Raw genomic sequence first — 27,589 nt, 5'->3', positions numbered from 1 at the left:
ACTCGATATGGAAGTTAGAGGTTGTAAGGTCCCCTAATTCATGGCATTTACTGCATACATAACACCAGTTATCAAGGAACAGTAGCATCAGGAAAGCTACAGACCAACTTACAAATATATCTACTTTATATGTACATTAATTCTTTTATATTCAAATATGAAGTCAGAGAACAGACCTGAAACAGAGGTTAGTACTGAAAGCTTAACACAGTGTCATAAATTAAAAACCGAAAAGAAAAAAAAAAATGGAGGGGGGAAATGGGTTTTATTTCTTAATGTCGCAACAATTACATTCAAAAGCCAAAAGAGTTGGTTTGAAGGGCAACCTGAAGAAGCCATACCTTGCGTACAACAGTGAGCCGGGGATGTAGGTTTGCCAGTCCTCCTGGTGGGAGTGTTGAACAACCAGTGGTGAACTGGAGAAAAGCCTTCCTTTCATCCGAAGACATACCACACAAGACCCTCACAAATCGAAGGAATCCAGGGCTTAAAATAAATTAAAATAATTAGTTACAATAACATTACAAGAAAGTGTTTTCTTAATTTCCCTTAATTCGAGACAGTACAATTACGATCTTTAGCCATGTCCAAGCAGTCGTTGTAAGATTCTAGTGCCTGTTCAGTATTGAGTTAAGAATAAGCCATCATAAAACCCATAAAAATACTTCCTTAATCTCCTTGTTGAGTATTACACAGAAAAATGTAGGTAAATAAGAACTTTCCTCCATATTTACCTTGGCGTGTTATTCAGGTATCTTGCGTATGAATAGGTAGAGAAGTAGATAGAGCTCAAACCTATTCTAGGAGAAAAATCCAACTGACTATAATAGACTTTTTCTGTACCACTTCTGCAGTATAAAGCCACTTCAAATTATATATGATTTCATTTCGATCCCGCTAAAGACCCTCATGCGAAAAAAAATAGGCAAAATGTAACAGACTACAATAGATCTTCAAGGAATCCTCCAGACACCGCTGCTTTCATCCATACCAGCCCAGGGAATGAGGGGGAGGAGAGGGCGTGAAGAAAGCACAGCCTGCTGAAACACGCCCTCGGGTATCGGGCACTGTAACCTCAGCTGCATCTTTGCATGCAGGGCAGGGCCAACAGAAGAATCGCTCCACACAGCATCTTAGACTGATTAGGATCCTTCAGCATACTTATACTAACACAGCTCCAGAAGTAATTTGTATGTTATTGCTACCAAACATGACAAGCAGCAAAAAAACCCAAACCCAACAAACCCCAAAACATTGAGATCGCCTCCCAATAGCCAATCACCAGTATATTTGTTCCCTGCATAGTACATTTTCTTTTTTAACTACACTTGAAGAGAAAGAAATAAGAAATAAGGGACAAGTAACAACTCTACCCAACTGAACAGAAATTATAACCACCACCAAAAATGAAAGTAAAAACGCTAAAATGCTATTTTTAATAGCCTGTATTAGTTAGCTGCCATTACATTTCCACTAGTTGTTCACATTTTAATATTTTAAATTTTTTTATCCTCTCTCATCACAAAAACACCAAGTACCTTCTAACCCATCTGTTGTAACATCCACGGTTATTTCATGTAGTTTTAGACAATCACTTGCTCTTCAGTGACAACCAATCCCATCCAATTTGGCATCTTCATCTAATGAACATTCTGGACATTCTGTCACTTAACGTATCTTTTAGCTACTATTTTAAAATCACTCGGAATATAAGTACCTATCTCGTGTATATCCCAGTTTAGGTTCAGTATAATTGATGATATCCTCAGCTGCCCAAGAAGGTGATTGATTTCCACAAAGAATCATCTGAACTTCTTCATGGCTGAAGGAACTCAGCTTCTCCATTGGGAAGACTCTATTGAAGCCATCTTTAATTTACACAAGATGCAGTTATAAACATAAGTCAAAATAATGTTTATAAAATAATGTCAGCATTTCAATTATATTTTAATCAAACCAGAATCAATCAACAGTTTCTTAATTAAGGTAAACAGAACCTCTTCAAGATTAAAAATGGCATAACTAATGCAAAGGTGTTATGAAATTAATATCTTATCTATTGCATTCTTAATTTAAAAGTTTGTTTTTGAAAGCCATTCTATGCCGCCACTTTAAACCAGCACACCCTGAATACCAATTAGTCCACCTAACTGCATATATATTCTGCCGTATTTAAAATTACCTCTGAATGCCTCCATCTGTTTCTGTATACCAGTATGCATGCAGAAGTCAAACATGAGATCTACATATTCCTCTGCATTATCCATTGTTACAGTCTGCAAATACAATGGACAAATACTGTAAGAATTCACTTTGCATTAGAGTTACTGCTGAGACAGTAAAAATTTAACTGTTTTGTTTAAATTGTAAAGGTAAGTTGTTTCCTTACCTCATCTTCACCACCTGGCTTGAGATCCACAGCTGTAAACCCATATACTTTGGACGAAGGGCAAAACTGAAAATTTAGACTTCAAAACACAAAGATGGTTACTAATTGCAAACAAGTCTGCTACTGCTTTTGCAAATACACCAGATTTATAAACTGCCCCACACACACCTGAAAGCATCTCACTACATTTCAAACCATTGTTTGTGGATCATTTTGTATATACATGAACAGTGGTACCACAGTACAGAACTACAATTAGTAATGGACTACACAGATAACACATTTCAAGTCTATGGTATGCACATGCGTGTACTCACCCACTATTTATTTCGATTCGATAACCCTTGAAAATTTCATAGAGTTTGATATCTTTAAGTTATCAGCTTCCAAACTACTCAAACTGTTTAATTTTCACAAACTCAAAAAATTCTGAGTTTACATTAATTTCCAGCACTAACAGTTATACAGCCACTTATATTAGACATTTAGGCCCTTCAGTGATGCTACTTGCTTTCTCTCTATAACAAGCTATGCTACAGTCCACAAGGCCATAAGCAATTACTGAACTCTGACTATGCAATCCTTGTGGCACAACATGATTTTAACAAATAACCCATAATATTAATGGCAGAAAAACTACTGTTGTTTCAAAAGAAATAATTTCAAACTACAAAAGATGACATCCTGACACAAGTTTACACAGGTATGAGAACTTGTATGTCTTTAACATTTGCTAAAAGTTAGCAAATGTTCTGTTTAACATGGATTCAAACACTGCACTGCGTGTCTATTAACAGAATCTGAAATTTCAATCTGTCCTCTTTAAAAGCTCTCCAAAAGAACTGATAAGTTTCAATACTTATCATAGCAAAGAAAGTACTAATTCACACTTTTCTAAAGGTCTTTACAAGTATTTGGGTGTTGCTAGAGAGTCATATGGCATTGCAGTGCAGCCACATTAAGTTTAAACATTAGGAAACTAAGCAAGTAAGAAGAGAAAAATCCTCAAACTAAGGAACAAGAATATAGCTACAGATGGCAAACTAGATATTGCTGCATCTCTAATGATTCCTCCTTGCAACGATACTATTCAAAATGAAGAAATCTTCATTTTTAATTATACATGTTGACATTTGTCTCTAGCACAAGACTGTTTGCATGTTTATAAGTAAATATGAAAACTCTTACCCCAAATCCTCTATGCTAAGTGGAGGCCCCGAACCTGATGGATTCTTCAGCATTAATTCCTGTAGTTTTGTGTTCTTTTCGTCTTCTGACAGACTTTTGTTGCTTAAAATTTGACGCCTTTTAATTGCAAGGTCCTTAATTTCTTTTAGAAACCTAGCTCTATGTGGATTTACTAATTCAAAGTCTTCCCATGTTAAAATTCCATTAAACCAGGCAGGAGGTTTAGGTTTTGGTGGATCAAGAATAAATTCTGATTTGGAGTCTTCTTCCAGACTTCCTACTGACAAGGAATCATGCCCTTCTTCTGTAGAAGCCTCCGACTGACTTTCAGTACAGTGCAAGTCTCTGTCACCCCGTGATTCATATATCAACTTACTCATGTTACTTTTAATATCCCCCATACACATGAGTTTAAAAAAAGGCTTAGAAATGGGTAAATCCACAAGTCTATTGTCCTGAATGCATTTAGCCAAGAAAATTCCAAGGAAATGAAAGAGTTTGGTTATTCTTTCAAGTTCATCACTATCTTGTGGGAATGGTGCTGTGAAGAGTCCACATGATCTCTGTACATAGTAGCCAGGGGGTTTCAATCCACCACCAATATCAACCTGATTTAAGAGACACATAAGAAAGAGTTGACATTGTTAAAGATGAATTTAATTATATATCCGTGCTGTTTAACTTACTATACTCTACTTCTCTGTTAAAAAGAGAACAGCTAAGAAAGCAAGCTGTGGAGCAGAGCGGTCATTCTTGACCATGATGAGTGGCTGTTTGCTTATCATGTGTTCTTCCCTTCCTGGATATCTAGCTCATTTTTCTTTTATACAAGTACTCAGTCTAAAATGCAAATTGAAATATACCTGACGAGACTCATCATCTGGAAAGTCGTCATCACAAAGCCAAGCTCCCAAATCTGTCCTCTGAAATTCTGCTGCCACCAATGCATAAAATTCCAAGGTAGGACCCAGGCCTGTTCCTTCCTCCCCTAAAAACTCAACCTAGAAAAACGTAAGGAATGTTAATAATAGAAGAAAATCCTAGTGAAATGTTCAGTGTTGGTTATGGAACAGGATATTCAATATCCTGGCCAGTACATCAGAAATAGCTATCTAACCTTACTCTGCTAGGCAGATATGCTTTACCTCTAGAACAGATTTTCTGTCTGCATGAATCTGCATGACATTTTCCGCCCATTCCATCAAGGATTCACCTCGCGGAACTTTCACTCTTTCATGTTTGAGGCGTCCAACTCTGAATTCTCCTGGATCATCACGTCGCGCTGTGCTTGTGGTTCTTGTCCGTTCAACAGTGGCTTCACGTCTGTTCTGTAGCCATACAATTGCTCTGGGGAAAAAACCAAAAACCAGATGTTTAAAACTTCGATGCCTACCAGCACGAAAACTTGAAAGTAGCCACTAAGAAAAAATTACCTTGTTAAGTACTAATTACCTCCTTCTAATTTTTTTTTTTTTTTAAGTTATATACCAAAATATTTTTCAGAAATATCCAAAATATGGGCTGCTTTGTATTTTAGGAGTTTCGCAAACGAAATAATTTTTAATTACTATCAAGGGCCAACCATAATTTTTGATGTAATAGATAGCACCAATGAAAACATACAATTCTTGATCTGAATTACTATAGTTTTTGTATTACGGTGGGATGAACAGCGGGTAGCATTTACTGTAGTACTTTTTAATCACAGATGCTCAAAACTGTTTATAGACACTTACTACTAGTTCCATTATATACCGCAAGGCAGTTGTACATCACCCCACTGATACTGACCGAGTTTTACAGCAAGATTTTCTTACTTACACACTTATTAGAGAGAAACAGAACCAAAGTTGAAGTGCAGTCATACACATATAGACCCATATCAGTGAAGGAAGAACAGCCGCCTCCAATAGCAGTACTTACATGAAGTCAAAGTTCAAAATCCTTGTATGTATTGTCATCTATGCAGCAATAAACTATCTACAAAGCTACCATCTGTTGGTTGTTTTGCAAGTATGGTCATGACAGACACAGAAAAGAGAGTGTACACGCCCGTGTGTGTGTACACACAGAGCTCACATACAGTATATGAGTTTTAAGAACTATTTCCAGTATTTTAAGAGCTTAAGAAAGCTCTTTACTTACCAAGTAAATACCATGCAATGTTTCCTGAAGGATCTCTTTAAAACAGTTTTTCTAAAACATTATCTTTTTTCAAAACAAAAACAAAACAAAAAACCAAACGCACATAGTCCAGTTTTCTGAACCATTTTTCCATAGAAGTTCAATTTTTCCATATTAAGAAGATTTAAATTGATGTCTTGCAAGACAACACCTTTTCTTCTCTTCCTTTTTCTTTCTTTTTAAATGCCTCATTTTACAATCCTCATGAGGCGTTTCTACTGCGTATTAGACACAACAGTAATTTTTGCAACTCACTGTCTACACTTCTTTTCCTCTTTGGAAAAACAAACAAAAAAACCAGCCAAGAAAACCCACAAAAATGAATTCTTCTTTTTCATTACATGAAAGTAAGCTGGCAAAAAGGTTTACAGTGTCTACATGCTCTCAAGGTAATCACTGCTGCAATCAAAATATTAAGGATTCCTAGGTAACGAAACACTTTAGAGCATATGCTTAAATGTTTTAATGTCTGGTTTTGTTATAGTTTCATTATGCAGCTAATACTAACTTTTGAAATAGCATCTATTTGTTAGATTTTGTCTATTTTGGTGAGACTTTAGTGTAAATGACCCAAAACAAACAATCACCAAACCACTGTAGGAACTATAAAAATAAAAAGATATGTGCTTTGGTGTATGTTTTCAAAAAACATTTAATTCACATTTATTTTCAGAATTTTTAAATTTTGTTGCTTACTGCTTTATGCAATGAACTGCAACCCAGTCGAATTACTGCCTGATATGATAAACTAGCTAGAGGCACACAAGCAAGTCTTCAGCTAAAGTTGAAAAATGCAATTTCTTCAAAGGAATTTCCTGAATAATATCAAACAGAAGGTAGGCTACTCATTATAAATGTCTAACACAATGAACAAGAAATGTTTCAAGTGTCCAAAAGTCGCTCTGAAGTTTTCCATCTTCTTCCCTTTTTTTCTACTATCTAAAATGCTTTACATTTGGCAAGCAAAATCTATCTTGTTAGGATAAAGTCCTTCTGTGAATTAGCAATTAAAAAAACTACTATATTTTTAAAAAAAAAAAAAAAAGGAAGGAGTCTTAAAAAAAATTAAGATTTTTTTACCTTGACGCTCCAAATGCTGTGCATGTGAAGTACAACTGTCTTGTTTCAAATGGAATTAGGAAAGGACACTTGCTTGTTAGCTGCTCACACCAGTCCGGCAAAGCTCCACTTGCTAGGGCCAAGGGTTCCTGTAGTTCAATGCAAGGAGGGGGGGGAAGTGTTTCTAATATTAGATTCGGGTTGTCCCAGCAAGTTTGTAACTAAGTACATAGACACCCAATACACCCAAGTACAGAGTTTTCACCTGTGCTTGAGCAAGTTTCTTCCTTCTCAGCAACTGCTACTTTTTTTTTTTCTTCTCTTTTAAATGCTATGAAAGAGAAGTTCACAGAGCTTCTAGAACTCAAGAGTGGACACAGGGTGCTTTGGCACAAACACACTAAAACCTGTAGTAAATCTCCAGGATATATACTACTCAAAACACTGTAGGGAGATCTGAGTATACAACTACCTGGAGAGAATTATTTCTGAGTTTCGCCCAAAAGTGATTAGATACTACCTCCTCAATACCAGAAGACACAAAAGAAACTTGGTGGTAGTAAAGATGATCCCCACTGAAATATTACTATAGTCCCTTCTAAAATACAAGTATAATAAAAAAAGACTGCAGAAATTATTACTACAATAATTCATAATACAATAATTCAGGGTGCCTGAACAGCCTTTAAAAGAACATGAAAAACTGAACTTCTTTTTTAATGAATAATTAGGGCAACTTTACTGTAATAAAAAAAATACTCAAAAAGCACACAAGAGCCGAGCAAGTCAAGAATCTTCATCTTCTTTACATCTTTGTTAAAGAAAATGTAGTTCTACTGAAGAACTACATCTTAAAGTTTTCCTTTTAACGCATGTAACTGATCTAGTACCAAGAATGTTTTCTAAAAGCTATTTTTGAAAGCTTTGTGTGGAATGTATAAACAATAAAACGTTTGTGAACCCTAACGGAATTAATTGCCTTTATTACAATAGCATCAGGCAGACACACATACACTACATAGTAACACTGATATTTGGTGCAGAAAAAAAATTATTCTTCATAACCAAAAGCTATAATTCTATTGCATCTTTTTTCTTGGTATGTTTTTATTCAGGCTAGCCTGTTCTTACAGAATTTACTCATCCAAAATATAAGGAAATAAATGTCATATGAAACAATTCTAAATTCAAAATGGCAAAAAAGCTAATAATTTCAAACAAAGTAAGGAAGAGTATAATAGAGTCTTAAAACAATATTACATATATACATTGTGCATAACACATTAATGTAATACCTCTATCTGTTGCAGAATCTTTGTAGTAATTTTTTTGCTTGTGAACTCATCTGGTGGAAAGTTAAACTGAGGATGCTCATCTCCTTCTGAAAATATCAAGAGAAAACTTTTCCTTTATTTTGTTTTCATGAAAACATTTAAGAAGCTCTGCTGGATAACTAACTTACCTTCTTGAGAAGTTCGTGCTGTATAAGGGTCACTGGCAACTATATACAAAATGCGAAGTAACTGCAGAACATCTTCTACTCCACAGGAGTTCTGCCCACTGCCAGCTTTGGCCTGAGGTTGTTCCTTTGCCAAACTAAGGATATCAGAATTTTGAAGAGTAGAAATGGCCCCTTGACTTAATCCAGATTTTGATCCATGTTCACAAAAATCCTGTAAAAAAAGAATTGTTAAGAATGAACTCTATGTGTTACTATCTTTAGGACTGTGCACTCCAAGTTAATGATTTGAAAAATCAGAACGGTTACTGTGTTTAACCTCAACACTTACTTAAATTGTGGATAGTTCAAATCATAATTCAAATGCATTTTAACACGACTATATTTAACAGAAGACATTAAAAAAAAAAAAAAGAGCAGCAAAAACTAAACTTGATATTGGGCATATGAACGTTCAACTTTCCTATCCATGTCATATCCCTCCTCCACAAGAATCTTTAAAGCTGCAAAACAAAGCACACAGCCATTCATAATACAAGAAGTTTGGATGCAGACATATACCTTGTATGCAGCTATGAGCTGGGAACAATTTCTGTTTTTCCTAATACTTTTATTAGTGCCGGTTAATTTCCAGTGGCGCAGGAAAGCTGAGTCTGCATTCTTCTGCAGGTAGGTTATCAAGTCATTCTTTGGTAATTCGTCAGTGCCAAGGAACTGCTCCACATGCTCTACTGACCAGCAACCCTACAACAGGAACCACCAAATGTTGGTTTTTCCTGATTGTAAAGTCTTTAAGATTTCACATGCATTACTTATTGTCTTTTTTAAAGGAGCATGCATTTACAAATATACTCACTCATATCCTTTAAATAATTGAAAACTGTTAGTTTTTTTAATGTAGCATTTCAAAAAAGATTTGGTTTGCTTTTGTTTAAACAGCCATAAAAACATACACAAAGGCATAGAAGTAAGTCTTACCATTTTTCCACTTTCTTTTTCTTTATCAGAATCCTTCATTTCTCTGTACATGATTCTAGATATCAAAACATCGAGTTAATATTTCATACTCATAGCACATCCTCTAAATTCTGAAGTTATACGTTGACTTGTTAGACGTCAATGACATTTAGATAACATGATGTAAACCAGCAATAGCAGCTGCTCTTTGCTGCACAGAACATCTGGGATACCCTGATGCAGCAAAGTTCTTAAACTCATATTTAATTTTCATGATGTCGATATTTATCTTGCAAAGTATTTCATTTATGTTTCCTTCCTGCTCAATGAGGGAGTAATCAAACAACCTTCATTGTGCAAATTACCAAACCAACTTTAGGTTCTTCACTACACATGCACCAGCTCTTTGAAATTTTGAAGTTCTAGGATAGTTTGCTGTGAATTAACTTAGGAAATATGCACATTTACAACTATTTCTCATGCTGTCTAGCTAGAAAAGTTTTGTTACAGCACACAATTTTTGACACAAGACAACTCAGAAAATAGGTGCAACACATGAGCGCTGCTGAAATCTGAAATACAAAGTTAAAAAAACTGCAACCACCTTACTGCAGTTCTTGCTTTCGTATAAGTCAGTTTTCTAGCATGACAGAAGTTACACTGGTGTGGTAAATGGAAAATACACACAATCATATAGTCTTATAATTTCTATTACTATCAAGCAAGTAAGGTCAAGTTAGGGTAGAGAGAATAGTTAAGGTTGGAAGGGACCTCTGGAGTCCTAGTCCAGTACCCCCGCTCAAATGTTATGTTTAAATGGAATTTCCCATGTTTCAATTTGAGCCATTTTCTTCTTGTCCTTTCACTTGTCGCAACAAAGAAGAGTCTACGCTCTGTCGTCCTTACTTTCTCCCATCAGGTATTCATAGACAATGGTAAGATCCCACAAGCCTTTTTTTCTCCAGGCTAGACAGTCCCAGATCTTTCAGACTCTCTTTGTATGACAGATGCCTTAAGCCCTTTAATAATCCTAGCGGCCCTTTGCTAGACTCACTCCAGTGTCCATGTCTCTCTTGTACTGAGGAGCCCTGAACTGGACATAGCACTGCAGATGTGTCTCACCAGCGCTGAGCAGAGGGGGAAGATCACCTCCCTCAACCTTCCTAATGCAGCCTAGGCAGCTGCTGAACTCCTTTGCTGCCAGGGTGCATAGCTGGCTTGTGTTCAACTTTATGTCCACCAGGACCCCCAGGGCCTTTTCCGCCAAGCTGCTTTCCAGCCAGTTGGCCCCCAGCCCGTACCGACAGTTATTTCTCCCCAGCTGCTAGACTTTGCATTTCTGTTTTGTGGAACTTCATGAAGTTCCCATCTCCCCATTTCTCCAGCCTGATGAGGTCTCTCAGAATGGCAGCACAATCACCTGGTGCAACAATGACTCCTCCCAGTTTTGTTTTGTCTGCAAGCTTGTTGAGCATCTGCTCTGTCCCACCATACAGTTCATTAATGTAGGTGTTAAACAGTACTGGACCCAGTATCGACACTTGGGTACACCACTAACGACTGGTCTCCGACTTGACTTCATACCAATGATCACAACCATCTGAGCCTGGCAATTCAGACAGTTTTCAGACACTATCTAGTCCATACTTTATTACTTTGTCAACGAGAGAGAAAGCGTTGAAAGCCTTGCTAAAGTTGAAGAAAGTAACATCTGCTGCTTTCTCCTCATCCACTGAGCTAGTCATCTTATCATAGAAGGCTATCAGATTGGTTAAGAATTATTTCCTCTCCATAAATCCATGTCACCTACTCCCAATCACCTTCTTGTTGTTCGTTGTTAGAAAATGGTTTCCAGGACTATTTCCACCACCTTTCCAGGGATGAAGGAGAGGGTGACCAGTCTGTAGTTCCCTAGATTTTTCTTGCCCTTCAAGGGGATAGAAGTGACACTTGCTTTCCTCCAGTCCTCAGAAATGTCTCCCAATCACCATGACCTTTCAAAGATAATCAAGAGTGCCCAGCTCTTGTGGGTGCATCCCATTGAGTCCCATGGACTAGTATGTCCTGTTTCTTTAAGTGTTCCCTAACCTTTTGCCCTTCACATGCCTCACCAGATTCAACTCCAGATGGGCTTTGGCTTTCCTAACCCTATACCTTCATGCTGGGACAATGTCTCTATATTCCCCCTGGGTCACTTGACCCTTCTTCCACGTCTTGCATGTTTCCTTTTTATGTTTAGAGTTCTGTTGGGAGTTTCTTGTTCACCCATGCAGGTCTCCTACTGCCTCTGCCTGACTTCCCACACATTAGGATGGATTGTTCTTGAGTCTGGAGGAAGTGATCCTTGAAAAATCAACCATCTCTCCTGGACCTCTCTTCTCTCTAGGACTATATCACCATGGGATTCTTCCAAGCAGATCCCTAAGCAGACCAAATTCTGCCCTCTTGGTCAATTGCTTGACTTGTGAAATATTATTAACAAGTCACAGTTGAGCATTAGAGGTTATGACTTTTTTTGTTTTGTAGTCACAGCACTAGCTTTAAAACCAGTAAGAACATACTGACATAAATGCAAGAAAAACTAATTCTAGCGTTGCTTCCTACAGAGGAAGAAGAAAAACTTAACATTGTTTCACACCCGTTTCCTAATCAGTCACAGTGTTCTCTACACAGAATAACAAACTTGTGAGCTTACGTGTATGTTGGCTCCCAAATACGTCTAAGTTTGTCAGATTTCACATTGCCATTACAGGAAAGCTGTAACAATTTCTGTACATAGTAAAAGATGGTAGATCGGAAGTTTGTTAAGGGCAGTTCTACTTCTCGAGTTGTTCCAAGACCTGAAACTTTCAAGATAAGTGCTAAACGTGGTGAAGGCATGCACTCAACCTCTTCCAAGAGTTCTGAATGAGGTGTACCTGCATGCGAAAAATCATTTGAGAAGTCGTTAATACAAAATACATAATGCATAACAAGTTGGCTTAAACATTAATCAAGCGGCTCAACAAGGAAGCGTGAAGACTTCCTGCACACATGCCAAAGAGATGATACTGAGTTGTAACTATGAACTATATCTAAGGGCTGTAACTGCAGCACTTCTCCATGTGAGTAAAGTTAACAGGAATTTTTGAAATCCTTACTGATCCTTCCGTCTTGATAACATCACAGCACATGCATTCTTCTTTTCATACGCAGTATCTTCCTGTGTATTGAATCGTTTCAATTCATAAAAATCAACAATGGCTCGTTTCCACATAAGCTAAACCTAAGTATTCCCTTCTGTAATGAACACTGACTACACCCACACTGCTAAACAAGAATGAACTAAGGAGCAAGATCAGGTGCTATGCTGCTGACTGCTCAATTACTGTATTAGCTTTCCCCTTGCCTCTGCTTTGGACTGTTTCAACAAGTCCTCTGCAATCAAAGCTGTTCTGAGTAGCTCAACACACAGATTATTCCATGCAGGTGGAACCAGACGTAGCAAGAAATTTATCACTAATCCAAGCTAAATTCACGAGTACGCTTATTTTACACATGTAATTTACTTTTCCCTCAATAATGCTTGGACCTGCAGAGGCAGATGAAACCTATTCAAACAGAGAAAAGCCACACAGCCACAAAAGCATGTTGTACTGGTTAATAGTGATAGGATCCCCAGAGCCCAATGGGCCCTGGACAGTGAGTCTCCATCCTAAAGCCAGATCAAGTATCACAAATGCCTTGTCAGCATACCCGGTGGAGGGATTTCTAGGTCAGTTGTCTGTTGAACATTAGTACGACCAGGTCTTGGGTCAAAAGCTGGAACTAGAGCAGAAAACTGCCGTTTCAATACATAATCATCATCCCATGTTCTTCTACGGCCTCCTTTGGTTTCATACTCCTCTTCTTCCTAAAAAAAAGTAGTTGTTTGTTAGATTCTGCTACAAAGAATAATTTGATCAAAAATTTAATAGTTAGGGAATAGAGCAGTCATGTAAACTAAAATTGACATAAAAGATATCAAAGCTGGCAGGTAACAGTACTAGTTCCATTTAACTGGTCAAGCAGGAATCAAGAGAATTATCAAAACCATAGACATACAGAAATCAACATAAATAGGCTAACCTTACAACAGGTGTATTTACAATTTCTAGAAAGAATGAAACTTTCCATGAAGCACCAGAACATAGGGAAATACAGAGTACTGTAGACCAGCAAACTTGGTGTAGATATTTTGTGTATTCCACAAACTTTGGAATATCAAAGATTCAAATAAATCAATGGTGTCAAAATAAACACATTAACTTCTCTGAAACCAAGAAGTATTTTTTTGAAAGTATATACATATATTGATATATAACGTATACACGTTTTATCCAGAGATTAAATCAAATACCAAAATACTGGAACTAAGATTGTGGGAAGAAATCTAATTTTCAATAAGCCTTAGCAAGTATTAATTGCTTTTGACTTTTTTACAACAAGTTTTTAATCTGTTCAACTCCTCATTGAGAAGAATTACATAATAAATCAGAGGAACCCAAGAAAGGAAAATTTTCTTTTCCAGATCCGATTCTTGCTGTGCAATCTTAAGCAAACACTAATTTAGCTATTTCTGCTTCTTCCCATGAACAACAATAGTAACTCCATTTAATAATTTCTGAAAAGTGATCAACAATCTACAAAGTAAGGTGGTCGTTTGCATTGTAGGTCCATTTAAGTAGTACTGGCTTTTCCATTCCTAACTTCATATCTTTGTGCAGAAGGTGAAATAACGAAGTATTTAGTAATGTATTTGAGTTTCTGTTAAAAGCATAATCACAGTAGGTTAAAGTGCTAAATACTTTGGTTCAAATCACTAAAAGTTGTGCATATTAATTACAAGAGGAAGTTTCTATAATTCCATAAAACAATATTTATATTTATGTAATAAACATTAAACTATTATTAGTGAAGTCTTATATTTTTCCTCTTAGACCTTGCAATATCCATTCTGATCACTTCAATGGTGGTAGAAGACCAAGCATTCATCATACCACTAAAGAAGAACCAAATGAAAAGCCAGAACTCACAATAACGTAGGCAAGACCCATATGGACTAACCTGCTGGGTTGTTGTTTGTTTGTTTGTTTGTTTTTAAAAAAAAAAGAGAGATTTCCTCTGGCATACTTAAATTATTACAGTTTGCTTCACACAGGTCTACAGTTAAATGCATCCCAGAACTGTATCATTACAAAATTCAGCAGCCTACCCACAAAATTATACCATTTCATCAGTCAGTGAACTACCGATCCATCATTTCTACTGTCTATCAACTTGTTCCCAGGCTGTTTTTAAGATGTTAATTCTGACCTATAACGTCTCAGGATATGCTAGTGTTCAAAAACACTTTTCTCTGGAATAAATGTTGAAGGTGGTAGAATCAAATTTGTACAGAAAGCGGACCACCCTGTTAGCTGTCCTGTCTAGTGAGGTCTTGGAGTTTTATCACACCCATTCGAATGCATGAGAAAACAGCTTTCTTAATACTCAAAATTTATGCAAGAATGGGGAAAAGGGACAATGAACTGCCTTCGTAAAGTAGTATTCAATTTGCAACCTCTGAAAAGTATAACATGATTTTAACTTTGGCATTTCATTTAGAGTCTTAATGGAAAGGTACTCCAAACTAGTAGTCCTAAATCTAAACACATTTGTTTTAATTAATGGAAAGATTATAGCTAGGACCCCATATTGCCAAAAAAAAAAAAAAAACACCCTACAACAAACAAAAAACCCCCCCAAAACAACCAACCAACTCTGGATTTTTAATGCATCTGTTAGTCAATTAAGATATCATATATGCTAACTATACTGTACCATAACTTCCTCATATTCTTGATCTTCTTGGTTATCATCTTCATTTTCATCATCTTCTTCATCTGGTTCAGGTAGATCCTCATCATCATCTAACTCTGCCAACAGAGTACTAGCTCGGCAGCTATCAAGAAAATCTATAATACACATATATAAATATATATATATATATTTTTACATACGGAACAAGAGACAAGAATAATTTTTAAAGCAAAATTTTGAAAATTAAAGAACAGGAGCATTGGGAAGACTGAAAACACAAATCTCACTTAAACAAGAAAAAGAGAGAACAAAACCATTGCTTATGGCATAATAAGATTAAAAGCTGTAATAAAAGCATACACCTGACAAAAGTCCAGGGGTCTAGTCAATAGCAAAATTAAGAACAGAAGCACTTAACATTTGTATAATTAAGAGTGATCAGTTTCTCATTTGCTTATATCAAACATTTTATAATTACACTTTATTTTAAATTACAAAATATTGCAAAAAAAAAAAGATACACAAATGTATACTGTCTGATTCTAAGTTTAATTAATTTTAAAAACAGATTAATGATGTAATTTCCACTAAGAATATGTGGCTTAGATCCCAAATTACAATGTAAAGGACATTTAAAATAAACATTTAAGTGTGATACTTCTAAAGATTCAATTGCTAATTAATTTCTAGAACAAGAAGCTGAAGACAGATATAAAGTTCAATGTCAACCACCTAGTACTAAGACTTAAAAACCAACCCCTCAAAACCAGAAAAGAAGTTCATTGCAATCCAAGGTGGACTGGGATGAATCTTTGAACTTTTACGTTTTTCTACACAGATATAAACTATGTATACCACCCAAACGCCCTTTGAATTGTTGTTAACGTCCCAACAGAAACTTTAAGGTAACTCTACAGTTCTTTATGATATATTTTAAGACTTGTCACCCAAACAAAATATCAAATGAGACTTAAAAATTAAAAGAACAAAGGGAGATGGCATATGCAGATATCTTAATCGACCGCCTCCAAGCACCTCAATTCCAATATCCATTGAAATTACCAGATATTTTCCAAGCAATTTCAATAGGCTATAGGAAAGGCAAAACAGAACACAATCCAATCAAATTTTAAACAAATAAAGTATCTTTTCTTTCAAGAACATCTCACAATCCAATAAACTTTACATTAGGAAGTATTTTCCCCATATCTACCCCAGGTTTTACTTGACTTCATTTCATCGACTTAATTCCTAGATACTATCAACCTAGTTAACTACAATCTTCTTTCACGGTATTCATATCCTGCAAATAACTTCTGTCCTAATGTCTGTTTCTAGCGTATAGTGCCCACATAACTCTGGATTTTGTTCCTCAAATCATATAATTCCATTCTCCATGTCATTTCATCTCTGAGTTCTTTCCAATTTTTTTTGCAATTACTATTATGGTATTGAGATACCTGGAGCCTCATATACTATTTTAAGTGTATAACGTGCCTAATGGCAGATGCTTTTCAATCACTGAGTAATACAAGGTACCTCACACTGAGCATGTAGCATGCCTATACAACACAATGAGAAATAACATTTTGATTTTACTTAGAGGTTCATATGCAAACTACATTAGACACTAAACTCATTTGATTAGGGAAAAGATTAAGTGTCTAGATAAACTATACCATAAATGATGATACCGTGGGATAGAAACTGCTTAAAATAAAGACCTGAAAACAAAAGGAAATACTACTATATAGGTTAACATCATTTTACTGCCTTACAGAACTAGTAACATATGAACAGCTCAACTTTCAAATACTTTACCGTAAATAAACTACTACATGAGAAAATCATAACAACGGGAGAAAAGGAAAAATCATTAATGGGAAGTCTGCTTATTTTCATTTAAAAATGAAACTTACCATATAAAGAATATTCTGCCTCCTGACCTGTATCGCTCTCACTAGATGTTGATGTTAGGCTAGTAGTTAGAGTATTACTAAGCGACTGACCAACAGATAAAACTGTAGTTGCTGTAGCTACATTGCTGCTGCTAGTAACACTGGATGTAGACATGGTCACTGTTGATGTGGTACCAGTTGTAGTCAGATTAGGAAAACTTTGGGCACCCATAAGAGGAGAAGCTATAGATAAAGATATGGTAAGATAAAATAAATGATTTGATGACTTGAAGAGTACAATTTACATGCATGAGCCCTGTGTTGAAAAATATATTTGGGCTTGAAAACTTATCAGATGTAAGGTGTTATTTTACAATAAAGAATAACAGACTAAAGGGGAAGGTTTCCCAGTGCAAAAGTGCACCCTACAATGCAGATGCTCACTTCTGAGCGTATTCCCTTGCATACATTTAAAACAAATAATTTTATGAAATAAATCCCCAAATCCCACTGTTAACCTGAAATGACTTCATTTCATTTTCAACATATGAAAAGTATTTCTGAAATCTGTTATTCCAATACTGTGTCTGTCTTTAAGCCTAAAATGTAATTTAACCCCTAAACAGCAATATAATTAAAATTATACAGGGAAAACATTTTAACTATATATAAATTAATTGAGAACAGAACATAAGACAAATGTGAAACCTGTGATTTTTGTGCATTTTTCTAAAGCTCTTAAAGCAGCTCTGACTCAGCACATATGTTCATGATGGGCAACAAGCCTGAGTTGGCAGTACTGCAAAACATGTGACTGAATACCTTACTCATATTGGATGACTTATACAAATAATTTTCAGAACAAGCAAGTAACAACTAAGAAGTTACCTTACTGCACATTCAAATAAAACACAGTAAATGCATTTTAGTTAACAACTGAAACAAGACTTAACTCACTGTAAACTCAACAGAAAGAATTTCAGGTAGTGTACATAACTGAGTATAAGTTATACCTATGTGCAACTACACATTTACATCCCAATCTTCAAAACATTTTCTCACATGCTTATCTTCAAACACAGGAGGTTAATCACATGTTTGCATGTGCAAATTTGAGGGGTCACTTATACTTAAATTTAAACCTTATGTTTTCCTATCTACCTTTTCTAAAATTTATCAACTGCAAGTTCTGCAGTTTTAAAGTAAACATTTTCATTATTGTAGCTTATGTAAACTGAGGCATTGCTTTCTTAAAAAAAAAATTAATCTAAATTCTGAATTTCAGACTATTATTATTGAGGTTTGCAAAGGTTACTACCCTTGAAAAACGACACAATACAACAAAGATTCTTCCTCTAAGTGCATTTGGTGGCTTTCTGAAAAAAAAAAATGTTACACTTTCTAATTTTGTTGTTTGTCAGATACGCCTTTCTTTTTTTTCTTAGGAACTTAAGTAACAGTTTGTAAATAAAAATATAAGAATGCAAACAAAACAAAACAAAACAAAAATCAGCAAAGGTGACCCAAGCACATATAGTGCTTGAAATTATTTCTATGCATGGGGAGGGAGAGAGTGAAATTTAAATTTAGGAGTTTTAATAAGTCTATGCTCATCTCTGAAAACACAGAAATTTTCCAGTCCAAAGGGTTTTTCTTTTGTTGTTTAAGAACTTGAAAATAAGTATTTGTATCTTCCATCCACTTCTAATCAATAACAGTTAACTCCTTGCTTTTATAATAAACAGAAAAAGCCATTAAGTGTTAGCATTTCATTTGCTCTGAATTCAAGAACAAATTGAAACTGGCTACCCTAGACACCACTTAACTCCTGGCAAATACTGATGTTTTTAAACGCAACCACTACAGCAAAGCCAAAGAGACTTATATCACTAATCATGATTTCAAACTTGACTTCTTTGGGTTTTTTTGGTTTTTGTTTTTTTTTTTTTGTTTGTTTGTTTGTTTGGTTTTTGTTTTTTAAACCTGGAGAGGCCAAAGAAAAATAAATTTAAAAAAAAAAAAAATCCAAGCTTTTTACAATGCTCTAATATAACTTCGGTGAGATTGCTCAAATTTAATCTCTAATCTCTTTTTGGGGCACAAGCTCCTATTTACAGTTTCTATTTGTATAAAATGTGTAAAACAAAATAATTCCTACATGAGGGATAATTTTAAAGTATATTTTAATATTAAATCCGATTTGCCACATTCTTATTTCCAACTTTAGCACTGTATGATATCAAACATTCATGAAATCTTAAACATGCTGTTTCAGTATCTTACTATGTTTCTCCAAGGTGGCCTCTCCCTTCGCCCAGCACAAAATTACTTCAGAACCAGAGGCACTGACTATCTGCCTATAAGGGGATCAATTACTGGAAATCTTCCCTTGAGTATCTTACATTTTTAATGCAGGCTGCAAATATTTTCCCCCCGTTATCACAATATGAATGTAAGAATACATAAAAAAACTCCCCAACAAAAAAGAAAACAGTTACTATTAAAAAAAGTTAGAAATGCTAAAAACAAACACCACATTTTTAAATAAGGAAGCACAGAAGTCCTAGAAAAGGATGAAAGCTTAACAAGAAACTGAGTGCTTCTTTCTGGCTTGGGTAATCTTACTTTTTCTAACTTGCCTACCTTATGAAATGCAGCTCTCCGGTTAAAATACTATCACCACCACTGAACAAAATACCTAACAAGGCTGGCTGAGTAACAACTCTGACGGGAGCATGCTGAAAATTCCGAAGAGTGAACTTGCTCAGAACAAGCAGGTTTACAGCTTACCTGCTAATACCTTGATCCTACATATAATCTGAGAACATGCAAATGTTAAAGCATGTACATAATCCCATTTAAATCATTTTAACACAAACTTCCTTACACTTAATATGCCTGAACAGTTTGCCGAACCTAAGCCTTAATGACCGTACCATCTTTAGAAAACATACACAGTATTAGAGTACATTCAGTTATGCAGCCTGATAGAATGCACGAATCTACTAAAATTTCATCACACCGCAGTTTACTTTTTCCTTTCTACTGTGTTCTTAGTTCCTAAGTTCAGAGACTTCACAATATGCACAAACTGCCTTTCCTGAGGAAAATGGAAAAATAACAGAAAGAGGCAGATACAAGGTGAGTATGCAAAATCTACACAGATCAGAAAGCAAGAGTATCCCACATTAGCTACTGTTGCTAGTCTTCCAGCCTCTTGATCTAAACCATACTCACTCTCTTCCTAATCATGTAATAGACATAAAATTCAAGTTATTTTCTATTTGATGAGTGCCACAGTGCAACGTAACACTTTCCAGCTGGCATGAACTCTGTGAGCTCTTCATGAGTTCTACAGGTACACACAACGTCGAGGCTGCTCTAAATTCATTTCTCTATTAGGCCAACAGAATCCAAACTTTTTTAGTCTAATGAAAGCCGAAGAAACAACACAAGCTTCAACTAAAAATAAATATAGCTTACTTACTTGCAGTACTCATGACATTTCTTCCCAAAGTATTAGTATTGTTATCACTGCTACTTCGGCTTAAATTCATGTTGTTTGTGGCATTGGTACGTGCTATGTTTGCCACTCTTCGTACAAAGGACTCCAGGCTGGAAGTTTCTCGAGATGATAAGTTAGGAACGCTTGCACTGGAGCTCATTGGCGCCCCAGCAGCCAACAAAGAACTGACTGACAGTCTGTTACTTGCTGAAGAGCTTAGAGGTCGTTGGGAAGCTGCTTCTTTATTCGTCAGTTCGGAGACTGAACTCACATCAGGAGAGCTTACACTAACAATTCCCATGGATATAGCACTGGACTCCCCAGGAGTACGTATTGAGTTATCAGGACCTAACTTTCTCTCTGCATTTTCGTTTCCCATGTCCGCTGTTAAGGTGCTGGTGCTTGCACTGGAAGATGACCCTACTTCAGCCTGAGGCACATTATCAGCGGAAGACAGAACAACAATTGGTTCATGGACGTCAGTGCCTGAAACTATATTTTGCTCCATTACACTTTCTGATCTCCGTTCCATTTTGGTCGAACCCAAGCTGATGTCGCTGCTACTGGCCACGCTACACACAGAACTGCTGCTTCCTTTTCTACTTGAGGAGCCTGCAGCAGCAGTCGTCTTGTCTGGACAGTTGTTTTTCACCAAGCTGCTCCATGACTGCGTTGTGCCTGAAACAGTGGATGAAACAGGTTTGGGTGATGCCGCTGAATCAGGGTCGTACCCTGGTGCAAGCTTGAGGTCAAACTTTCCTTCTGCGCCCATACGGTAAGAGTTAGAGCCACCAGCATCCCAGGTGACATCAATCCAGCCTGGAAAGGGACAGGAGTTTGTGAGATCCAGCAGAAAGCAGACAGGAGCGTGTCAGACAGTAGCTCCACAACGTGGGATCAGCTTCTTATAAGGGCTGCATGTCTGAATTAATAAAATCACTAAATAACCCTTAATGCCAATTAAAAAGGAAATGTTTAAATCTAAACAATTTGGTATTTTAAAATGTTGTTAACATTGAGGCAGCAAGCATGATCATCCTCTATCTCCAGGGTCCCAGAATCCAGCCAAAAGTAAAGTTTCCTTCAGGAAAGAACCTGACCTACTAGGATCTCTCAAAATTTTATTATTAGATTCTCTAATTACAGAAATGTACATTAAAATGTATCATCATAACTTTATTAATATCTAGAAATTGTAATTCTTGCAGGGACATTCTATAATGTTTTTCTTTGTTGGATACTTGTGGATAAGCATATTTACCCACAGAAGACATTTTATGAAACTGCTTAGTTTGGGATTTCTTATTCTTGCCCTATAAAGTGAAAGAATTAATTTACTCATACTCAGCTTTTTAGTTCAATAATTTACACAGACTCAAATATTTCTTATTCATAGAAAAAAAGTCTTACAGCAGTCAGGTAAGGACTACTTTAAGTAAGATTTCAGGGTTGCAAAAAGAGTATGTTTCACAGAATGAAACTTTATACCGGCACCAACACAACACTGAAAATAGATGCTACTCTTCAATTCCTTTATTAAGTAATTATTTAGAGTACCAGTATTTTTTAAACAGTTAAATGTAATAGATCTACAATAGTGAGGGTAACATGCAAAATTTAGCTAACTAGGACAGACACAGGGGCAAAACAATTTACTTTTGCTTGTCTGAGTATGTACCACAATCTCAGAGTCATCTAAAAAAATTCCTTCTAGCATTTCTTACTGTATGTTAACTGTAACAAAACTTGGTGTCACTATTTTAATTGACACACATTTTCTTTAAAAATAAAATCTCAAAAGCTCAGTCATCTTCTGTAACCTCAGACAGAAATTCAAAACAAGATGTCAGGTCCAGATGTACACACATATTTTTCTTTAATAAAATAGAAGAGAGTTAATTTGAAGTAAAATATTCTTTTTAGTACTGTCAAGTGCACTTTTACCTTATAACTATCCAAAAGTCATCACTTCTAGACCAAAACAGAAGATCACAGGCAATTTTCTATTTAGAAATATCACTCTGGAGGAAGAGTATTTAGAAATGGATAAAGTTTTCAGATATGATAAGTAGACATCTCATCCCCACATGAGCAGGTTTAGATCTCATTATTCTTGTATGATTTTATTCCATCTTCATGAGCTATATCTGAGTAGCTTCATGTCACTAAACCTTTGAAGGGTAAAGTTGTGAAGCAAGTCTGATTTTTTTTCCTTTCTACAGTTTATTTGCCTTTCTTATCAAATACAAAAAAAAAAAAGTTGTTAGTTCCATACTGTAGTTAAACAGTATCATTTCTCCCATTCATGAATATCTGAACAGGGTATTTTGTAAAAGCACAACTAAATAACTGTTCTTGTTTTGTATAGTTCCTTTTCTTAAAATGTTAATTACAAACAGTTTCAAATCTAAACAAATTTTTAGTACATATTATATACTTGGAGTCTTACTGCTCTATCATTACAGCCCTAAAACAACTCAAGATTTGTCTAAATTTGTGAATAATGACAAAAAAGTCAATGGGATACTATTTTCAAAATTCTATTTGAAAGACAACTGTGGCAGGAGTAAGAGTCTGCTGATACACATTTCACATTGTTTGGCATCACCATTTGATAAATGAACCTCAATTTCACCTATGGGAAAATTTTACTGGAACATAGGAATGAAAACACTGATTTAGTAGAATACTACTCACCAATAATACCTAAAGTCTTCAAAGTGAGAATGTAGCTATGGATACTGTTGCATCTGATAAGAACAACATACAGATGACGGAAGAATTCCCTACAAGCTTTAGTAGAATACTAGCCACCAATAATACCTAAAGTCTTCAAAGTGAGAATGTAGCTATGGATACTGCCGCATCTGATAAGAACAACATACAGATGACAGAAGAATTCCCTACAAGCTATACTGAATGGCTTAAATAAGATTCAAAGTTTCAAAACATTTTAAAGCATCGTACTTTGGACATTTCTCCATGTTTGAAAGCTGACAATTCAACAAACTAAAAGAAATTTTAAAATCTGGCTAAGAATGAGCTTAAGAGTGGCTGAACATGCTTCAGAAACCAGGCAAGTCTTATATACCCCAAAATAGGGGGAGGGGGGGAAAGGTGGAAAGCATGTTCAGCTGACAAGATCATCACCTCTTCTGGAGCCTCTTCAGTATCTTAGCTTCCTGAGCACTGACTTCCCTGGCTGTTGCGGGTTTTTATTTTGCTCCGTAAGTTAATTACTTTTCATGCTTTTAATTAAATAACAACTTGATCCCAATGAAGCTAGCAAGGTAGGAAAGGTACAGGATACAACAAAAGTCAAGAAAAATATTGCAAATGCTAAGCTAGAAGAAATAAAGAAGGTATTTATAGATTTTGCAGGCCCAAAGCTTAACTAATCAGTTTGCATCAATCACCTTCATATACTTCTTCTTCTTTGTAACAAATGTCTAAATAACAATTTGGTATTTTAATTAAGCAAAGCTCTACAAAAGTTTCATTTACAGCAAGAATTTTTTTTCATGCATTAAAATGGAATTTCACAAATGGACCACAACAGTTGTAGTATTTGAGTTCCTTTTCCCCAAAACATTTAAAATTTTATCAACTTCTTCAAGACACTACAAAGGAAATACTTTGCTACCCATTACACATGAACTAATCATGCTACAGATATTTACAAATTCAGACAATTCATGCTCACCGTTATGCAATTCTCCTGTAACAGTGCCTTCACCCTGTGGACTTCCATCCTGATCTCTCCATTTCCAATCAATTCCTCTGATTACACGAGCTCCTGGAACCATGTATTTCAACACCTGAGAACGAACCAGACGTCGTTGCCTTCGCAGATTTGCTTCAGCTTCTTTAGCAGCTTTTCCTACAAGAAATGTAAATTGAAACAAGAAGACTTAAAAGTATTGAATGTGGAATAATTTTGAGCTTAAGTTTCTAAGCAAGTTCCACTGCAAAAGTTAACCTGCTTTTTCACACCGATTTTTATATTGTATATTCATTAGCATTTTAAGAGAACAAATAGAATGTACACATTCTTTTTCTTACCCAGCTGATCTTCACATACTCCATTCACAGTGCCATAAAGTTCAAATCCAGACAGGGAGAGGTAGTGTGTTTGCCCACTGGCATTCTTTCCCATCTGTTTTATTCTAACATGTCTCCAACCTTGTTTCTCATCTTTTGGAGGATCTAAAGGCCATGTTGCTGTAGACCTTTAAATTTATTAGAAAGGGGGTGTGGGTAGGGGACCAAAAGAAAAAAAAAAAAAGCAAAACCAAAAAACCTTAGTACCAAAGCAAACAAAACTATAATGCTGATCATGTAGAAATAAAATCAGAAAACTATAATGCTGATCATGTAGAAATAAAATCAGAAAACTGCCAAGAATACAAGATACATAAAACTTATTAACATTAGGGACAAACTCTGGATAAGTGCTGGTGTTACTATTTTCTCAAAAACATATCAAATGCAAAATTTACAATGATGGAAAAGCACAAATGCCATTATGTGAACCGTACAGAGAACTTATGAACCACTTATTTTCCAGCCCATCCTTGATAATTTAGGTCACCTACCGTTTCTTTATTAGTTACATTATTACACCTACATTAAATTAGTCTACAGCCAAGTACGTTTTTAACTGAGCTCAGTTTTATAAAAAGTGATAAAATACACTGACATACCCTGGTTCGTTGAGACTACAGTCATCAACATGAGTATACAAAGTAGTCCAGTTCTGTCCATCCTTAGATACCTGGAAAACCCAATTTCTGAGAGCAGATCGTCCATAACCTCGAGCATGGCGTAATGTGTAAGCTGATGGTATAACCCAAAGGCCAAGATCTATGGCAAACCAAGCATTCTTATCATCGTTAGTATGACAATTGAGAGCTGAACTGTCACGGCTTAGGATGTCTTCTAAACGGCCATAAGGCAGATTTCTTCCTTCTGAGGACGTAACCACTACTAACCCATAGGCTGCTGGATTTACCCACTCATATGCAGTTCTATATTAAAAAGAGAAATGAACTGTTCAATTATTACTTACATTAAAAAAAACAGGTATCAGTAACATTTGATATTTACTGTAAATTGTATATTACAGCTGAGTTTATTACAAACCAAAATGATTAATATAATTTTAGATAATTAGATAACTTTAGAGATGTTCCAAACATCACTACGGTGGTTTAAAAAAACAAAAAAACAAACAAAAAATCCCAACAAAATACACAAAACAAAACCTAACAAAACCACAGCAAACAAAAACAAAGACCCAAACTTCCCCACCCTTTCATTTCTTAGGTAAGCATACAAACAAGTTCTTAACACAACTTCAGAGATGCGTATTTTTCTATTATTTAAGTAGAGCAAAAAGAAATGTAATTCTATTGATCAACAGTAAAAGCAAAGATACCTCCCACTCCTAAAAAAATTAACCGATTTCATTTCATTATGAATTCTCTCTCCCCATCCCACCCCATGGATCACAGTTTATTGTGTCTGACTTCAAAATATTTAGCTTTGGGGAAACTCACTTTGCATTTGTCCCAATCCAGTAAATAATTCCATTTTCATCAAAATCATGTTGGTGCCTGAACACAAATGTTTGGCCTTCACGTAGTTTTCGTACAAAAACAAATGAAGCCCTATCAAAGTCGTACCATTGCTTTGCTACCTACATATGAATGAAAAGAAATCAAGTATTAGAGATGCAGAACGCAACCATTCCTTGAGCTCTGCATGTGGTATCTTGCTTACCATTTTCAGGAGATACTGTTCTAGAGATTCAACAGTTGCCAAGGGCTCCATCTTTAGCATTCTACCAGTTCGATCTATTAAAGATGTCTCCCCTGAGGCACGTTCCAAACGAAACCTCAAGCGCCTTGTTAATATCTGAAAGAGTAGCTAAACATTAATATAAGCTTTTCTGTTTAGGTTTTGTAATTTTAAGAAAAGCAATGTATTTCACAACAACAGTTTTAGTGGCGTATCAAGTATTTTTGTCGCGCAACTTAAGCAAAATATATTCTAATTTAATGCTCTAAAAAGTAATTCCCTAGTACTCCATTTTTATAATTAACCAAACAATTCTTTAATATGACAGTCAACGTATAAGTCAATTACACATTCAAGCTAATATTTTCTCACTTTCCACGGTTTTTCATAGCTTTTCTTTCCAAATCTTGTAGACTAGCAACTACAATAACATAAAAACTGAAAATGCTTTTTCAAAATATTCAATAGCAGCAGTGTCTTTGCAACTTTCTGCAACTATTTTCTAATATTTTAACATCAAAACCGAAGTATTCATACTTTACTGACATCTTGCAAAATCCTGAAGTGTGCTTTCAAATAGAAAAAATTAAGACTCCACACAAACTGGACAAAAACAAGTAATATTTTTAGCCAAATTGCAGCTTTCCTTTATAAGAAGCTGCTGATCCTGCAGGCGTCTTATATTACCAAATGAGCACACAGCGCTAGAAGGGATCCTTTTAACCATTATAGCTAATCCCTAGTCATCGTGTCTTATAATTGTCTTCAACAAAATGCTCCTTCAAGTAGTAAGGATACTTACTAGGGGGCATACTCCCATATAAAGAGAACAATACTTGAAGACAAAAGAAAGAACAAACACATTAGCTCTTCAATCAAGATCTACTTTCACTTCACAGTGTAAAAGTGACAGTAGAGGAACACCCAAACATTTAGGTTAAATGTTAGAGGAAATAAATGCCAAAAAGTCTGTTGTTCTTCACCTAATTCCATCCACCTTTACAAGAATATGCTTCATACAGACTTAGTGTGTGCAACTTTTCCTGAAATTCACATATAACATTCAGTTGTGTATCACTCAGTATGATATATTGCTATCACTGTACATTTACCTGAAGATTATATGTAGATCCTGGTGTATCATACAAGTGGAGAGGTAGACGTTCGATAGATTCTAACACTGCTATCAACTTCCGAATTAATGCAACTGCTGGACGACTGTGAAAGTGAACAGTTACTATGTTAACACGCAACAAAGAAAAAAAATTCTACAGTATCTCAGAGAATAGCACCCAGCTGTAGCAAGTATCTCAGCATGCTATTTCTACTGG

At 35.7% G+C, this 27,589-nt stretch overlaps 1 protein-coding gene across 13 annotated transcripts in view; it reads right to left on the bottom strand.

The window, feature by feature from the left end:
* Positions 1 to 27,589, bottom strand: part of HECTD1 (HECT domain E3 ubiquitin protein ligase 1) — a 65,561-nt gene that overhangs the window by 995 nt on the left and 36,977 nt on the right. For 4 of the 13 annotated variants that reach the window (XM_075151716.1, XM_075151718.1, XM_075151717.1 and 1 more), the window contains exons 19-41: positions 27,371 to 27,476; positions 26,241 to 26,375; positions 26,018 to 26,157; positions 25,163 to 25,486; positions 24,522 to 24,688; positions 24,163 to 24,339; positions 20,442 to 21,278; positions 16,976 to 17,197; positions 15,078 to 15,211; positions 12,972 to 13,128; positions 11,932 to 12,154; positions 9,258 to 9,312; positions 8,841 to 9,023; positions 8,283 to 8,493; positions 8,116 to 8,201; positions 6,842 to 6,969; positions 4,723 to 4,924; positions 4,441 to 4,578; positions 3,578 to 4,185; positions 2,390 to 2,468; positions 2,183 to 2,276; positions 1,718 to 1,868; positions 342 to 486 (exon numbers count right to left, since the gene is read on the bottom strand). In XM_075151716.1, the coding sequence (XP_075007817.1) occupies positions 342 to 486; positions 1,718 to 1,868; positions 2,183 to 2,276; positions 2,390 to 2,468; positions 3,578 to 4,185; positions 4,441 to 4,578; positions 4,723 to 4,924; positions 6,842 to 6,969; positions 8,116 to 8,201; positions 8,283 to 8,493; positions 8,841 to 9,023; positions 9,258 to 9,312; positions 11,932 to 12,154; positions 12,972 to 13,128; positions 15,078 to 15,211; positions 16,976 to 17,197; positions 20,442 to 21,278; positions 24,163 to 24,339; positions 24,522 to 24,688; positions 25,163 to 25,486; positions 26,018 to 26,157; positions 26,241 to 26,375; positions 27,371 to 27,476 (4,702 nt within the window). The remainder of the gene's footprint in view (positions 1 to 341; positions 487 to 1,717; positions 1,869 to 2,182; positions 2,277 to 2,389; positions 2,469 to 3,577; positions 4,186 to 4,440; positions 4,579 to 4,722; positions 4,925 to 6,841; positions 6,970 to 8,115; positions 8,202 to 8,282; positions 8,494 to 8,840; positions 9,024 to 9,257; positions 9,313 to 11,931; positions 12,155 to 12,971; positions 13,129 to 15,077; positions 15,212 to 16,975; positions 17,198 to 20,441; positions 21,279 to 24,162; positions 24,340 to 24,521; positions 24,689 to 25,162; positions 25,487 to 26,017; positions 26,158 to 26,240; positions 26,376 to 27,370; positions 27,477 to 27,589) is intronic. The other 9 variants (XM_075151720.1, XM_075151721.1, XM_075151723.1 and 6 more) reach the window with 5 other exon arrangements.

This window comes from Calonectris borealis, chromosome 5 (assembly GCF_964195595.1).
Source record: "Calonectris borealis chromosome 5, bCalBor7.hap1.2, whole genome shotgun sequence".
Lineage (NCBI taxonomy): Eukaryota > Metazoa > Chordata > Aves > Procellariiformes > Procellariidae > Calonectris > Calonectris borealis.
Note: the sequence above shows the minus strand (reverse complement) of the source record. Positions and strands in the feature narration are given on the sequence as shown.